This window comes from Cajanus cajan, chromosome 11, assembly GCF_000230855.2.
Source record: "Cajanus cajan strain Asha chromosome 11, NIPB_CcT2T_4, whole genome shotgun sequence".
Taxonomy (NCBI): domain Eukaryota; kingdom Viridiplantae; phylum Streptophyta; class Magnoliopsida; order Fabales; family Fabaceae; genus Cajanus; species Cajanus cajan.
In genome coordinates, this window is record NC_138527.1 from 37136095 (window position 1) to 37151268 (window position 15174).

A 15174-nucleotide genomic window follows, 5' to 3' on the forward strand; every position below is an offset into this window, starting at 1 on the left:
GGGGAGTGAGATAATACTATCCGTAAATCTTTCGTTAGTGTTATAAAATATGTTTGAACAGGTAAATTAATGGTCTTATTCGTTTCAAAATTATTAGCAAATAACTTGTGGTGGCATCAGACCTGAACATTACATCAAAAACATCATGGGTTATCGCTTTTGTTGTTTTGCATTATTTTATCCTCTATTATTCTGTAATAGTAAAGCAACGATCCATATTTATACATTATTTTTTATATTACTTTCTTTTAAATAGTTAAATTAAAAGTATGTTTAATTAGTATACAATTTCTCTATTTTAAATAAGCAAACTGTAAAAATAATGGTGAGAATTTGATGACGAGGAAGTATTAACTATGAATAATATTCTTATTTTGTTTTTATCTTTAATAATAAAAAATTAACTTAGTTTTGTTTAATTATTTATTGTACAAAGTTTTAAAATACTTAAAAAAAATGACATACAAAGCAACCCAACCGCCATTTAACTGAAAGCCAAACAAAACTCAAATTAAATACTTTCAAAAAAAGAAAAATAGGAAAAAAGATGATAGATGTTGAAGATATCTGAATTCTAAATTAGTCAATTTCCAATTGAAAATCTCAAAAAATGAAAATTAACAATTGAAAAGTAGGTAACCGCACAAAGATCTATCTGGCGCCATGAGGCGGCAGTTGCGAGAAAATAACACACTGACAAATCAAAATTGCTATACTCCTTATTCTCCTCAATAAACCTGATGTTGATATTTACAATTGGAGAAAATTCAATGTATTGATATTTTATTCATAAAATGTCAAACTCTTCCCAAAATGCCCTCCTTCTTGTGTCTCTGAAGATAGAGGACTAATCTAACACATGAATGGCGCGAGAGTCGTGATCTGATGTATAATGCTACCTGCCTAATTCTGTCTCTGCTTCTGAAGCTTCCTAAGTGCTCAGTGAAGACATGACCAATTAATGTTGAGTTGTAGTACAACTTGAGAAGAGGCAAACTTTGCACAAGTGCTCATTGCATCTCTTCAATCACAAGTTGCCAAACTTGATTCCTCAGCATAGGATGCAAGTGGCCATGGCATCATGCGCAGTATATTTAATATAAAAAATACATAATCATAGCCCACCCAATTCACCACCCATTTAATGCGACATTGGCAGTGAACTAGCACCTAATTGAGTTGCCACAAATGCCACCAAAACACCAACAATCACCGCCATAACATTGTTCGCTCTCACGTCCACGTTACCACCCGAAGTCTCCACCGCCGTTGGATATTTCTCGTTCCCCGATTTAATCGAACTGCATCAGAATTCAAACACGCAAATTGAATCGCAAAATTTGACAACCTAAGATATTATACGCGGACGGTGCAATAAAATTAAAACACGACATTAAAAAAAAAACGTGACAAGACAACCATGTATAATGGTCCCCTAATTGACATTCAGCCAAACTTTCTTTTTCTCAAAAAATAAAAAAAAATCATCACAGCAATCAATATTCCTCTGTTCTAAAACACGTTTTAACAGCTATTATTAGATATTTGAAAACATAAAAACTAGGTTAGCTAAAGTGATGAAGGAATAAATCATAAATGAATAAAAAAGAAGTACCTTGTGGAGGGTGCGGGACAGAAGGTGATGGTGTAATCAGCAGAGGCGCAAGTGAAGGTGCTGGAGCCATCGTCGTAGGCGTAACTATAAGCGCGTGGACAGGCGCTCTTGAAGAACTGCGAGTAGGAGCTGGGTTTGCATGTGTCAGGCGTCGCGTAAGCGCCACTGCAGCAATATTGTGGATCATCGAAAGCCTCGCACGCGCTTTTGCACGCCACGCCCTCTCCGCTGCTCATCACCTTTAGCTCCGTCGGACACGGCGTGTTCAGGTCCACCACGCACCCCGTCGCGCTGCAGTTTCCGCCGCCGCTTCCGCCCTGCGGCTCCACCACCATCGGGAGGTTGTACCCGTCCACCAGGCTCACGTCGAAGAAATCAAGCCCTCCGGCGCCGTTCAGAGTGAACTCCGCAAGCGTGGCCGGCGGGGCAGCTCCTCTGCCGTTGCATTCTATGGCGGAGGAGCCGCAGTCTCCGGTGACGCAAGTGAATTTTCCGGTTGCGTCCTGCGAGCAGAACGTCCGCCCCCAGAGGCGGCCGGACCAGGCTGGCGGCACGGCCACGACGTTGGACTCGCCGGGCTGAAGAGCGAAGCCGGTGGTGGAGAGCGGCGAGGTCCCGGCGCCGGATAGAATGCCGGGCCAAACTGTGTAGCTACACTTGTTCACTATTGTAAATGTCGTTGAATAGGAACCTGTCCAACGTTAAACAAAACAAAACACAACACACGAGACACGACCGTTAATATAAGTTAACGACAGTTAATATAAGTAAAAGACCGTTAACATGAAAATGTTATGAATGGTTTACTTTACCTGCTAGGAATTGGAAGAAGCATAGTGTGAGGAAAGTGGGGGAGAAATGAGTTGAAGATGAAGCAGGCATGGTTGAAAAATGGGGAATGAATGTGGGAAAGGAAAAAGAGAAAAATGGAATAATATTTGGTTTCCCTTGTTGGATGGTTTTGGAGAAAAGTGTTAAGATGAAGGGAGTATATATAGAGAGGTTTTGATGTGGGCCATGTGGGATGGTGGAGGCACGGCCCATAGGGTGTGGGTCCCAGCGGAGCAGTGCACATGCATGCAAAAACCGCCAATATGAGAGGTCGGCAATGTCTGGTTTATTGGTAACGATATGATATTGCATACGCCCTAGATCAAAGGAACCTAAATATTAAATGATAAAAATAATGGAGATTGGGGTTTTCTGAAGGAATCAATAACAGTAGCCGAGGCATGGCTGAAAAAGGACGGCTACGAATTTACATACAAGGAAATATATGAATAATGTTGGAAAGGACCTTTGATACTCGTACCCTTGAAGGGATCATCATTTTTAAGTAACGTAGGAACTAATAGAGATTGGTTGAGGTCAAGTGAGGACTGAATGGTCAAATATGGGGCAGCACAAGTACTAATTCCATGTGATTTTTGTCGCTCTTTATGAATCTTGCTAATTCACATGCACCATTCATCGTTCATCACATGCATTCTGCCTTCAAATTTTATTTAACCATTATAAGTAGTACGTTTCATTGTTCAATAATTCAGTCTTTCCCTATTGCTACATAATTGATTCCTTGTTTCTTATGACACCATAATTATTGGTTACATAGCTCAAGTTATTTTAAGAGAAATGATATTGTTTCTAATCCCAAGGACCAAAGAGACAATTCATAAAAAAAATAAAAAAAAATAGTGTACGAATCAATCTATTCTTAAATCTTGAATAAAAAAATATATTTTTAAATCAAACCGTCATTTTTGAATAATTGTGATATAGGACTTTTTTATTCTGGTATTGTCTTTCCGCAATGGATTTTCATTGATTGGAATGCGGCCCAAAAAGACATAAGCCCATAACCATTAAACCATCGCAACGTGGCATTGGATCGGATCTAGAGCCCCGGTTCATTTAAATGGAAAGAGTTTGTTAGATGCAGTTATAAGTAGCTCGACCAAATATATTTAAGAAAAGGGAGTAGCTCGGTGCCCCAACAAATTTTAGAGGTTTTGATACTTTCATCAATACCATGCTGCCATGTTATTATTTTATTTATCTAGTTTGGTCTAATATCAATTTCACGTGAATTCCTCTTTTTTTTTTTTTTTTTTTTACTTTCTAAATTTATTAATACATTTTTTTGGTGGTTATTAAGAGACTTTAAATCCGTTCTCTAAAAAACAAAGAATCTTCCAATCTTATTTTTGCTTTTATTTTTCGTTTATTAATTATTTATATAATAATATAAAATTGTGTATTGTTTTAAAATTTTTATTTATTCTATATCTATAATTCATAACCTCGTTTAATTTAAAAAAATTCATATTCTATTTGTTTTGGTATATTTTATTTTCTTGCATCTAATTATTTTCTTCTTCAATTATTTTTAATTGTTCTAATAATTATTAAATTTCTTCATATTTCATTTTATTTTTTCAACATATATATATTCGCCTATTATCCCCTCCCTGGAATCACATGCATTAATAATTTTTTAGGTTCATGCAAAATTTATTATTTTATTACAATTTTTTTTAAAAAATTTATTAATTCATTCAACTATTTTTTTTGTTATGCATTTATTATTTTTTTAGACTAATTAAATTATATTTTTATCCTTTATCTTATTTTTTAAAATTTATTTTGATCTTTTATCTATTAAAATATTTATATTTTTTCTTTATTTTTTTATATTTAAATCAATTTGATCATTATAAAATAATGATCTTTTACAATTTTACTACACAATTTTGAATCAATTTTTAACTGATTTAAGATGTGAAATTTGTAATATTAAATTTATCCTAGTAAAAATTATGAAATATAATTGACATTTGAATTTAAAAGAACAATAAATATAATAAAAATCATGTGAAAATATATGTTATGAATAAGAAAAAATAATATAAAATTATTTTATTTTCTTTTTAGGGTATCATTACCCTTCATTTTTCATGGATAGCATAAAATATTCCAAGTTCCAAGTTATAAGTAGCTTGACCAAATATATTTAAGAAAAAGCTGGTTTCCAGAAAACTAAAATAGTGAAAATAATTTTTTTATAAATAATCATAAAGTTTGTACGATGCTAACAACTTGTTCCAAGTTGCTTTCAAATTTGTGTCTCAACCAATGGTATGAGTGTGTCAGAGGAATTCAAGAAGGGGAGACTGACAGTACAAAAAAGATGGAGTTTGATTATGGTTTCGTGTTGAGAGTTGAGACTGAATTAAAAACATTCCCAAAGATGCAAGTAACCAAGTTGGTTGTATGTTGATACATAGTGGGCCGACAGTAATGAATTCAAGTAGCTACTTCACATATCAATGCCCTGTCAATTCACCAAAGGTCAACAACATGATCCAATAGCCCAATATTTACGGCCCTTCACTTTCTGACAATTAAAACCCTAAGACCATAACCTTATACATGACAAAAACATATACAATATATAATCTCATCTTCAATTACTTGTTTATTTCAAGTTGCTTGACTTCATCTGATCATCTAAATACTCCATAAGCTGACAACACTTCACTCTACTTGCACATTTACATTCATATCATTCTACATAGTGTTGGGATAAAATTTTTTAAGCTAAATAGAAATTTTTCATTAATCAAATTAAGAACCGTTATCTCAGATTATAGAGTTAATGTTAATAACACGTACCTGTATCTATTGGTGTTGATCAAATAGTTGCAGCGGAATAGTCTTTTGGTGCAATGATCTTCCTCAGCCAAATCACTGGATTCCTATATGAGACTTGATGTTACTCTTCTGATGGGGAGACAGAGAGACGTGTGTTTCTGATTTGGCATATTGGGGACCATGGCCATCTTTATGATTTTAAACCTATTAGCGTTCCCATTAACCCCTAACGGGCCAAATCTGGTTTCCACTTATATGGACTCATATTAGTTTTTCTTGTTGGCAGTCTAAAGGCTCACTAAAATTATATCACTTTTATTGAGCCCAACTAAATGTAAATAACTAATATAAATACTACAAATAATATATGTAGCCCACAATATTTATTAGAAATAAAATTTCTAACAATCTCCCACTTGGGCTTCATATTCATTTAAGTATTTATATCACAAAATTCTTTAGGCGCGCAACCGTATGCTATTTACTTTTAGACTCCCCTTAAACAATCTGGTCCATCTCATACAACGACAGGGAACCACTGCAGCTTTCATCATTATCTAATGTGACTAAACCACAATGATCACCACAATTGTATGCACTCAATGACATAGATCAAATATGGATAAGTGGCATGGAAATTACATGCAACGTGATCTTAATCATGTCTATTTCCAACTGGTCCAAACTTTATCTTTATAGAGATCCATTCAAAACGCAACATATATATATTGCACAAAATAAGCTCAGAATAGAATTATGAACATCTTTATTTACGTAGAAAATCCAAATAATGCAAACATTTTGAAAAATTAAAAATAAAGAAGACACAACATAAATGAGACTCCCACTAAACTAAGGTACTATAAGGAATTACACCCATATGAGCAGTGTGCTCATGAAAGACTTTAGGCACCAAACCCTTAGTAAGTGGATCAACTAGCATAAAATTAGTCCCTATATGTTCTATAGAAATTTGCTTATTCTTAACTCTTTCCTTAACAACAAAAAACTTTATATCAATGAATTTTGACTTGGTTGTACTCCTATTGTTATTGGAATAAAGAACTGCAGAGTTATTATCACAATAGATTTTCAATGGCCTTTCAATGCCATTAACTACATGTAAATTAGTGATAAAATTTCGCAGCCATATCCCATGGTTGGATACCTCAAAACAAGCAATGAACTCCGCAACCATGGTTGATGAAGCTATAATAGTCTGTTTAACAGACTTCCAAGAGATAGCTCCTCCAGCCAACATAAAGATGTATCCAGATGTGGAGTGTTTACTGTCTTGACATCCGGCAAAATCAGAGTCTGAGTATCCAATGATCTTTAAACTGTCAGACTTCTGATAAGTGAGCATATATCCTTTTGTTCTCTTCAAATAGCGCATTACACGCTTTACTGCTTTCCAATGCTGCATCCCAGGATTACTTAAGTATCTGCCCAAAACTCCCACTATAAATGCAATATCGGGACAAGTACAAACTTGAGCATACATTAGACTTCCCACAGCTGAAGCATAGGGAATCTTTTGCATCTCATTTCTTTCAAGGTAATTATTAGGGCATTGTTTGAGGCTAAATTTGTCTCCCTTGGCTATAGGGGTATCTCCTGGTTTACTATTTTTCATGCCGAATCTATCTAAAACTTTATCGATATAGTTCTCTTGTGATAACCTTATGATACCATGAGAACGATCTCTTAGTATCTTACCTAATACAAAAGAGGCTTCACCAAGATTTCATTTCAAAATTCTGTTAAAAATCTCTTGGTTTCGTGCAATAAGCCTATATCGCTGCTGGCAAGCAGTATATCATCGACATATAACACCAAGAATATATATTTACTCCCACTAAACTTATGATAAACACAATCATCAACTATATTTGCCTCAAAACCATATGAGGTAATAACTTGATGAAACTTGTGATACCATTGATGGGAAGCTTGTTTGAGACTATAGATGGATTTCTTTAGTTTGCATACCATGGACTTTGAGTCACCAGACACAAAATTTTCTGGTTGCATCATATAAATCGTTTCTTCAATGTCACCATTTGGAAACGCAGTTTTAACATCCATCTGATGGAGCTCTAAATTATAATGAGCTACGAGTGCCATTATTATTCTAAAAGAATCCTTTGAAAAAACCGGAGAAAAGGTTTCTTTGTAATCAATGCCTTCCTTTTGAGTAAAACCTTTAGCAACTAAACAAGCCTTATATCTCTCGATATTACCTTCTGAATCCTTCTTGGTTTTAAATATCCATTTACAACCAATAGGTTTCACACCTTCAGGTAATTCAACGAGATTCCAAACATCGTTGTCTTGCATAGATTTCATCTCATCCTTCATGGCATCAATCCACTTTTGAGAGCTAGAACTTTGCATAGCTTGACAGAAGTTGATTGGATCATCCTCTGTTAAACCAATGCCATCCTCATGTTCTTGAAGAAATACAATGTAATCATCTGGAATTGTACTTTTCCTTTCTCTAGTGGATCTCCTTAATGACACTTCTTGAGATTGTTGAGCTTGCTCTATAGGTATTTGAGGGAGAACCTCAATATTGTCTGGTGTAGGGACAATGTCAGGAATAACTCCATGATTGTCACCTATTACTGGGGTAGGTACTGGAATAGTAATAGGCACGAGGACTTGATCACTGTCAATGACAAGTTCTTCCTCAAAGACAACATTTCTTATGTTCTCTTCCTTCTCAAACTCAACATCCTCAAGGAATCTCGCATTCCCCGTCTCAAAGAATGATCTAGTAGTGGGATTGTAAAATTTATAGCCCCGAGAGCGTTCAGGATAACCAACAAAATAACAGCTAACAGTCCTTGACTTCAGCTTACTTTCATGCGGCCTATAAGGACGCGCTTCAGCCGGACAACCCCAAATGTGTAAATATTTTAGACTTGACCTTTTACCCGTCCATAGCTCATAAGGAGTTTTGTTAACTGCTTTACTTGGTACCCTATTTAGGATGTAGACTGCAGTCTTAAGCGCTTCTCCCCACAATGACTTTTGTAAGGAAGAATGACTAATCATACTTCTCACCATATCCTTAAGAGTCCTGTTTCTACGTTCTGCAACATCGTTCATGCTTGGTTTCCCAGGCATAGTATACTGAGGAACGATGCCACATTCCCTTAGGAAAAGCACAAAAGGCCCTGGACGTTGTTCACCTGATTCGTCATATCTACCGTAATATTCACCACCACGATCAGATTTGACGGCCTTAATTTTCTTTCCAATTTGAAGCTCAACTTCAGCTTTAAAAGATTTGAAAACATCTAGGAATTGAGACTTCTCATAAATTAAAAATAGGTAGCCGTACCTTGAATAATCATCTATGAACGTAATGAAATATTGTTGCCCATTCCAAGATGGCGTAGGGAATGGTCCACAAATATCTGTGTGAATTAATTCCAAAACTTCCTTAGTGCAAAGTCCTTACATTTTTTGGCCAATATATTATAAAAAGAAAAAGTGACACTTCTTTATGTTTCTACTTTCAAGATTCGTCAAACTCTGAAATGCATGTGGAAGGAATGATTCGGTGGCAAAAAACTACGATCGTTACTTTTTATCTTCTCTATGCTTTAGTGCTTTCCCCAACGCTCATTCTCTGTTACCTTTTGTTGCAATCCTCAATCCAATTTCTATAAACATAAATAAATTCATTACCAATAATAATAACCTTTCAATATGAAATTTAATTTAACATGTCTGACACAAGAAAAGCATATTTCAATTAGGAATTTTGGTCCCCCAAACATACCAATAATGTGTTAATACGCAAATTAAATTGTTTCTGAAACAGTAACAGAGTCTTCATTATAGTCTTTTCCATAGCATCATCCCATATATAATAAAAAGACGAGAAAAACAGATATGGGCCGACACATTCGATATGGAAAAGAATTTATATATAATTCGAAACATTCGTGATGAATTTGATTAAATTTAAGAAATTATATATATATATATATATATATATATATATATATATATTAATTAGCGAGTTTAAATTTTTATTTTCCTAAATTTGATATTTGTAATAATTTTTTTTATATTTACATTGATTTGTATATTAAATTTTAGAAATTATATACAATATAAACAATATTATAATTTTAAAGAATAAAACAAATTGATATTTTATTTTAAGTGACATATAGTACTTAACTTCTCTATGTTGACTGTTGAGAGTAGAAAACAAGCATATCTGTAACAAAAAAAGAACCAAGCTTATCTTATAAGAGATTTATCAGAGAAAAAGTTTCAGAAAAATTATATTAAAGAAAATTAAAAGAATTAAAAAAAATTAAACCATAGTCAAAAAAATTAATGGACCAAACGTGTTATTAGAATTTTGAATAAAATAAACAGATTAAAAATTAAAAATTATGCTAAAAGTAATCTTTTTTATTTATTTTGCTATGTAAGTAATTTTTTTTTTTTTGGCTATTTATTTTGTAAGTATTATTATTCAACAACAGAGAAATACATGCTCCGTGTTCTTTTTTTTTCTTTGTGAAGATTATGCTTCGTATCTTTAATACCAGTTTATAAAGTGGAATATTTTCGGCCCAAATGGATATCACCAAAGCCCGAAGGTCTCCCAACTCATTGTCAGTAGTCACTAGTCAATACCCAACAAACCTAGATTCGGTAGATTGTAGTTGTGTTTGTTTTGGGCTTTCAAGCACTCCCTAATACCAAAAAACAAATAAAAAATTAAAGTCAATACCCCTCGCCCAGCTCACAACAAATCATAGTATAAAAACTTTACATCATTAATCAAGCAAATAAAATTTTAAATGTAATTTTAAAAAATAATTAACATACAAACCGGTGATTTCAATATATGAAAATTTATGATTTATTAATAATATAAATGTAGTTGTAAGTAGGATGTTGTTAGTAAGGTTGTAATTTTCTTTTCTTTGTTATTGATCTCCATTTATTAAAAGAAAAACTAATTCATTTAAATGTAAAAAAAAAAAATCTAATTCAATTTTCAAAAGCAAAAGAAAGATAATTATTCATCGTCGGAAACTCAAATCCAAAATTACACTCAACATAGAACCATATGAGCAGATTGACATATTCCATAATTAAATATTAAGGGGTTACTTCATTCAACACTACCTTCAACTAAATCTTTATATGGAAAAATTTAGGAAATTTGTAAAATGAAGTTGATTTCATCTTTATTGCATGAAGCATGATCCTCACAATTATTTCATGCAAGGTTGTTGCAAGTTGCAACGAAGCTTATTCACAAGCAAGGTGAAAATTCCCATAGTAGAAAAATTACTGGGTCATACATTCATACGTAATCTATCTACAAAAAGCATGACAGCAAAATAGATTTCCTGCAGCACAAAGTGAGACTCGATGATATCAGTGAAAGTATTATTAGTAGACTTCCACATTCCATTGTTCTGCCTTCTTCAATCGCCTCTTGTACTCAATCCAATCGATACCTACAGCACAAAAACAAATTCATAACATAAGATGAATGAAATTTCTATGATTGTGATCTACGGCTAAAGGAAAGTGTTATTATTAAATATTGCTACCATCTTTTGCAGCCAATGACACCATTATGTCATCAATTCCCTTTTCCATCCCTTTGAGTCCACACATGTAGACATAGGTGTTATCTTTCTTCAGCAACTCCCAAAGTTCTTCGGCATATTGAGCCATTCGTGTTTGGATGTACATCTTCTCTCCTTTTTCGTTTGTTTGCTCTCTGCTCACAGCAAAGTCTAGCCTAAAGTTCTCAGGTGCTTTCTCCTTCATCTTTTCAAATTCCTGTCCCACACACATGACATCACCATATGTGCTATAAGCCTTCCCATCTCAGACACCAAATGGTAGTAGATGCATGATGCATATCATCTTCCTGAATAAAAAGAAAAGCTTCATTTATCTCACCTCCTTATAAAGTAGTGAGCTGCTTGTGGGTACACCCAAGAAGAGCCATGCCAAACCATTGAACTACATGTATCATATGTGCCAAAACTCCGTTAATCATCAAATATGGCCGTGTACAAATACAACTCGCACAGTTTCTTTGTGGGTCAATATTTACAAGTTTTCAACTTTTAGTGATAGTTTTATCTATTAGAAGTTAATTTTCTTGTAACGTGTATTTCTAAGATGTGTATTGTCATGAAGGGTGTTATCGTGTTATTTTTTACATTCAATTAATAAAATTGTATACTATACACCGTTTCCACTGTCCTCCTGGCATCAACTTCATTAAATTGTAGATTAATTTAGAACTTTATACATTACGACACTTATATTCTTATATATAATGGTTTCTGGTTCAAGATAGATAACTAGGGTTAAGAATTTCTTGGTTACACTAACCTTGTAATCATCATGCTTCTCGAAGAACATTTTCCATAAAAATGAGCGGAATGGGGCAATTCCAGTTCCAGTTGCCAACTATGGAATTTTATTGCAATGATCAATGGTAATGGCGAAAATCAAAACAACAATTATGAGTAATAAAGGGTTCAAATATCCCTTTCACAATTAAGATGAAGATGATTAGGTAATGTACCATGATCATGGTGGCATTAGGATCTTTTGGCATAAGCATTTCTTTACCAACAGGTCCAGTAATCTTTACTTCAGCCCCTGGCTTCAAGTCGCCTGAATAAACATGCCCACAAGTGATTGCCATAAAAGATAAATATCATTTGAACTAAAAAAGAAAAAAATAAATCAGACATTTTCTTGATTCAATATCTCGGATGAGAAATATAACTAAGTTTATTCTAATTTAACATTCATGATCATTTTTTTATTAAGTAGATACAAATTAAGCATATATTTTAATTATATTTATTTTAACGTGTTAGGGGATTTGTTGTTGTTTTATTAGTTTGAAATAATATTTACATGCACTTCTTACAATTTAAAAGTAAAAGAAAACATTACCATTATAATTTATTTCAACATACAGAGTGAAATCTTATAAATATTTTTAAATATTTAAAATTAATAGTAAGTGATGCAATAGATCCATCCCCACTTGATGATCGTAAACTATAAATAGATATATTATACAAAACTATTTTTTTAAAATTTTAAATTTTACTATGTTTATAACACATTTGGTTTGAGCATTCATTATATTCAATAGTTTTTATATAAGTTAATCTTATGAAATGAATTTTAAGTTTTAAATTTGTCAAAATAAGATTCAAAAGGACTAAAATTAACTTAAATTTAAGAAATAAATGATTAAAAAAAAATTTAAAAGATAAAGAACTAAATAAATCTAAAAAATAATATAAAAGATAAAAAACACAATTTATTCTATATTATATAAAAAAAATGTTATTTAAACACCTAAACACTTCAAATAGTTGAATGATATCCCTTCTTTCTAACTCTACTCCCATCACTTTATACACCTATTGCATCTATAACTTCTCTGTTTTTCTTTTCCTGGATGTATTTTTAGCACATTATGTGTCCTGGTAATATTTTCCTATGCAAAAACTAAAATTATCAATCCTTACACAAGAAATTCGAGCAAACTCCCTTGACAAGTTCTCCGTTTTCATTTGTGTACACAAGACGTTTCACGCATAAAGAAACCTGTTTGAAGGCATAGATGGCAAGTAAGTTGGAAGTCCTAGGTAAGAGATAGATTCAGCAAGTTTAACTGCTATCCTTACAGATGATATACGTTGGCATATAATTTAGATTCTAATCTCAATTTCATTTGGGTGGAAAATAGACAAGAGTTTGAGACACGGGTCAACAACATTCAACAACCAGTGGCACAAAGTTAATGAAAACTCTGAAAGTTTAAACTATTAAATCCAAATTCCCAGCAACAATAATGCATAGAAAGAGCACAATTGATTAGTTATCCAAATTAAGAGTTAAGACTCACAGTTTTGGAGTCTCCAAAATCACCAAGGGCACTGCTAGCAATAGAATACAATCTCAGCTTGTGAGGCTTGCCATCCTTGTCAACCCCATCAGGAATTACCCCAATTGATTGTCCTTCTCTGTAAGGAACTTCTCCTGAAATAATACAAATATATACTTTTATTTATTAACCCAAAATCTATGAGTTCATTAAAGCATTTCAGAGTACTTGTGCATTTTGCGGATAAATTCTCCAATATAGAATTATCACAAGTTTTTATAATATTTATGATTATACAAGTTCAAAGATTAAAGATGGATCATGGTTTGTAATTGATCGTAAAGATAGACATGTAGAACAAAACTTATGACTCAAGATCACGTACCCTCAGTGCTGAAGACCATGTGCCAAGTTTCTCCAGGTGCATCATCCCCAGTGATCTTAGTGTTGAGAAGACACCTAGCAGTATAAGGGTTCTTGGGTTTGAACTTGTTCACAATCACACCTTCCTCCTGTTTCTTGGATTCCTTTTCAACCTTAGCAGGTGCTTCTGTGGTCACTTGTGCTCTGATAGAAACTATCCTTCCACTGATTGAAACATCTCTGTATTGCAACGAAACCTGAGAAACAAAACAACCCAGATCATACTCCAATGGATCAATTACATTGTAGTGCTGAATCTGATGCTTCAATACGTGTTTGGAGTGTACCTTCTTGAAGACTATTCTATCTGGGGCAGCGATTGAGGTTCTGCTTGGAAGAGAGGTGGACTTGGAGGATGGAAAGGAAACTGCAGCAGTTACTACAGCAGCCATGTTGTAAAAACTAGAAAGAGAAAGAGTAATGTTAAATGAATTGATTATATAAAAGAGAGTGAGGGAAGGATCGTTTTTCTGGTTATACAGAAGATTTTATGATTGAGTGGATGAGATTTATCAGCCAATGCAGAGACAATGAGTGGACAAGTTTATTTTTGGGTTCTGTATTTTTAACACCTAACTTCCACAAAATACTCTCCATCAACACCTCATTTTTTTATTTATTATTTTTTACTTCAATTATTTTCAAATAGAATACCAAAGGAAATCGAAAATAATTTTTTAACAGTGTTGATTGGATATTTTAGTCTTATATAAATGTCTAAAAAAACATTTTTTTTTCAAAAAAAAAAAAGGAAAATGAGATTATGTTTGAGTGTTTTGTGAAAATTAAGTGTTTTAAAATTAGAGTTCTTTTAATGTATGATACCCGATCTCCAAGGACCATTTTAGCTTGTGTTATGTATTTTGAATATTAAATAAATCTCTTACAATTAATTTAGAACTCTCCTAAAGCAAAAGTTGTTGATTTTTCTAAATCAAAAGTTATTAACAATTTTATAAATAAATTAGTGAAAAGTTTTTAGAATTTGTAAAATTTATTTTGTAGGGAATCAGGTAGGGACGTGTCTAATAAATTTTAGGCTTAATGAAAATTTTTTTAATTTAATTTTACTTATATAATTAATTATTTTTTAATTTCAAACACTAAAATTTTTAATTAAATTTAATAATTAAAATTTTTCAAAATTTCACTTAATTAAGAATTTTAACAATATTTAGCCCTAATGTAAGTTTTTTATTTAAGTTTACTTATATAATTAATTATTTTTATTTTATTTTTAAATTTTTAAACAATGAATTGTTAATTAAATTTAATGATTAATAATTTTCAACATTTAAATTCGGTATTTAAATTTTATCTATTGTAACTAGTCTTACCATTTAAGCGCATCTTGTAGGCATAGTATTTATATTTCTGGCATACCTCCTTCTCATTGGTGCATTTGGGAAGAGTCAACCTGCGGTCTTTCCCCCTTTCCACCGCAAGCCAGCTCCGCTCACGTTAACGTAATGCTTATTTCGGGTGATTTATTGTTTACGAGCAACGAAAGACGAGGAAAGTTGACGTTTGTTTCCACCGATTTACGACGATGGAAAGGCGAAGA

General features: G+C 32.8%; 2 protein-coding genes and 1 pseudogene across 2 annotated transcripts; all 3 read right to left on the reverse strand.

The window, feature by feature from the left end:
- Positions 1 to 553: 553 nt before the first annotated feature.
- LOC109800087 (pathogenesis-related thaumatin-like protein 3.5) lies at positions 554 to 2590 on the reverse strand. The gene is made up of 3 exons (XM_020360779.3): positions 2428 to 2590; positions 1616 to 2306; positions 554 to 1301 (listed from the first exon to the last, which is right to left on the reverse strand). The coding sequence occupies exons 1-3, from the start codon at positions 2495 to 2497 to the stop codon at positions 1142 to 1144; spliced, it is 921 nt and encodes a 306-aa protein (XP_020216368.2). The 5' UTR covers positions 2498 to 2590; the 3' UTR covers positions 554 to 1141.
- Positions 2591 to 6113: 3523 nt separating this feature from the next.
- LOC145953526 (secreted RxLR effector protein 161 pseudogene) lies at positions 6114 to 6902 on the reverse strand (annotated as a pseudogene).
- A 3566-nt stretch (positions 6903 to 10468) lies between these two features.
- LOC109800089 (ferredoxin--NADP reductase, leaf isozyme, chloroplastic) lies at positions 10469 to 14058 on the reverse strand. Its single transcript, XM_020360780.3, has 9 exons — positions 13898 to 14058; positions 13573 to 13807; positions 13209 to 13342; positions 12829 to 12907; positions 11862 to 11953; positions 11666 to 11743; positions 11225 to 11287; positions 10867 to 11101; positions 10469 to 10770 (listed from the first exon to the last, which is right to left on the reverse strand). Exons 1-9 carry the CDS (start codon positions 14000 to 14002, stop codon positions 10703 to 10705), a joined length of 1089 nt encoding a protein of 362 aa, XP_020216369.1. The 5' UTR covers positions 14003 to 14058; the 3' UTR covers positions 10469 to 10702.
- Between the last annotated feature and the right edge of the window lie 1116 nt (positions 14059 to 15174).

Bases quoted from the DNA above. Each gene is read 5' to 3' on its own strand.
- LOC109800087 (XM_020360779.3), bottom strand. From the start codon at position 2,497: ATGCCTGCTTCATCTTCAACTCATTTCTCCCCCACTTTCCTCACACTA. The intron at 2,307-2,427 runs GTAAAGTAAACC...AACGTTGGACAG, and splicing joins CTTCTTCCAATTCCTAGCAG to GTTCCTATTCAACGACATTT. The intron at 1,302-1,615 runs GTACTTCTTTTT...ATTCTGATGCAG, and splicing joins TGTCCCGCACCCTCCACAAG to TTCGATTAAATCGGGGAACG.
- LOC109800089 (XM_020360780.3), bottom strand. From the start codon at position 14,002: ATGGCTGCTGTAGTAACTGCTGCAGTTTCCTTTCCATCCTCCAAGTCC. The intron at 11,288-11,665 runs GTTAGTGTAACC...TGATACATGTAG, and splicing joins AGAAGCATGATGATTACAAG to TTCAATGGTTTGGCATGGCT. The intron at 10,771-10,866 runs GTAGCAATATTT...TTTGTGCTGTAG, and splicing joins GTCATTGGCTGCAAAAGATG to GTATCGATTGGATTGAGTAC.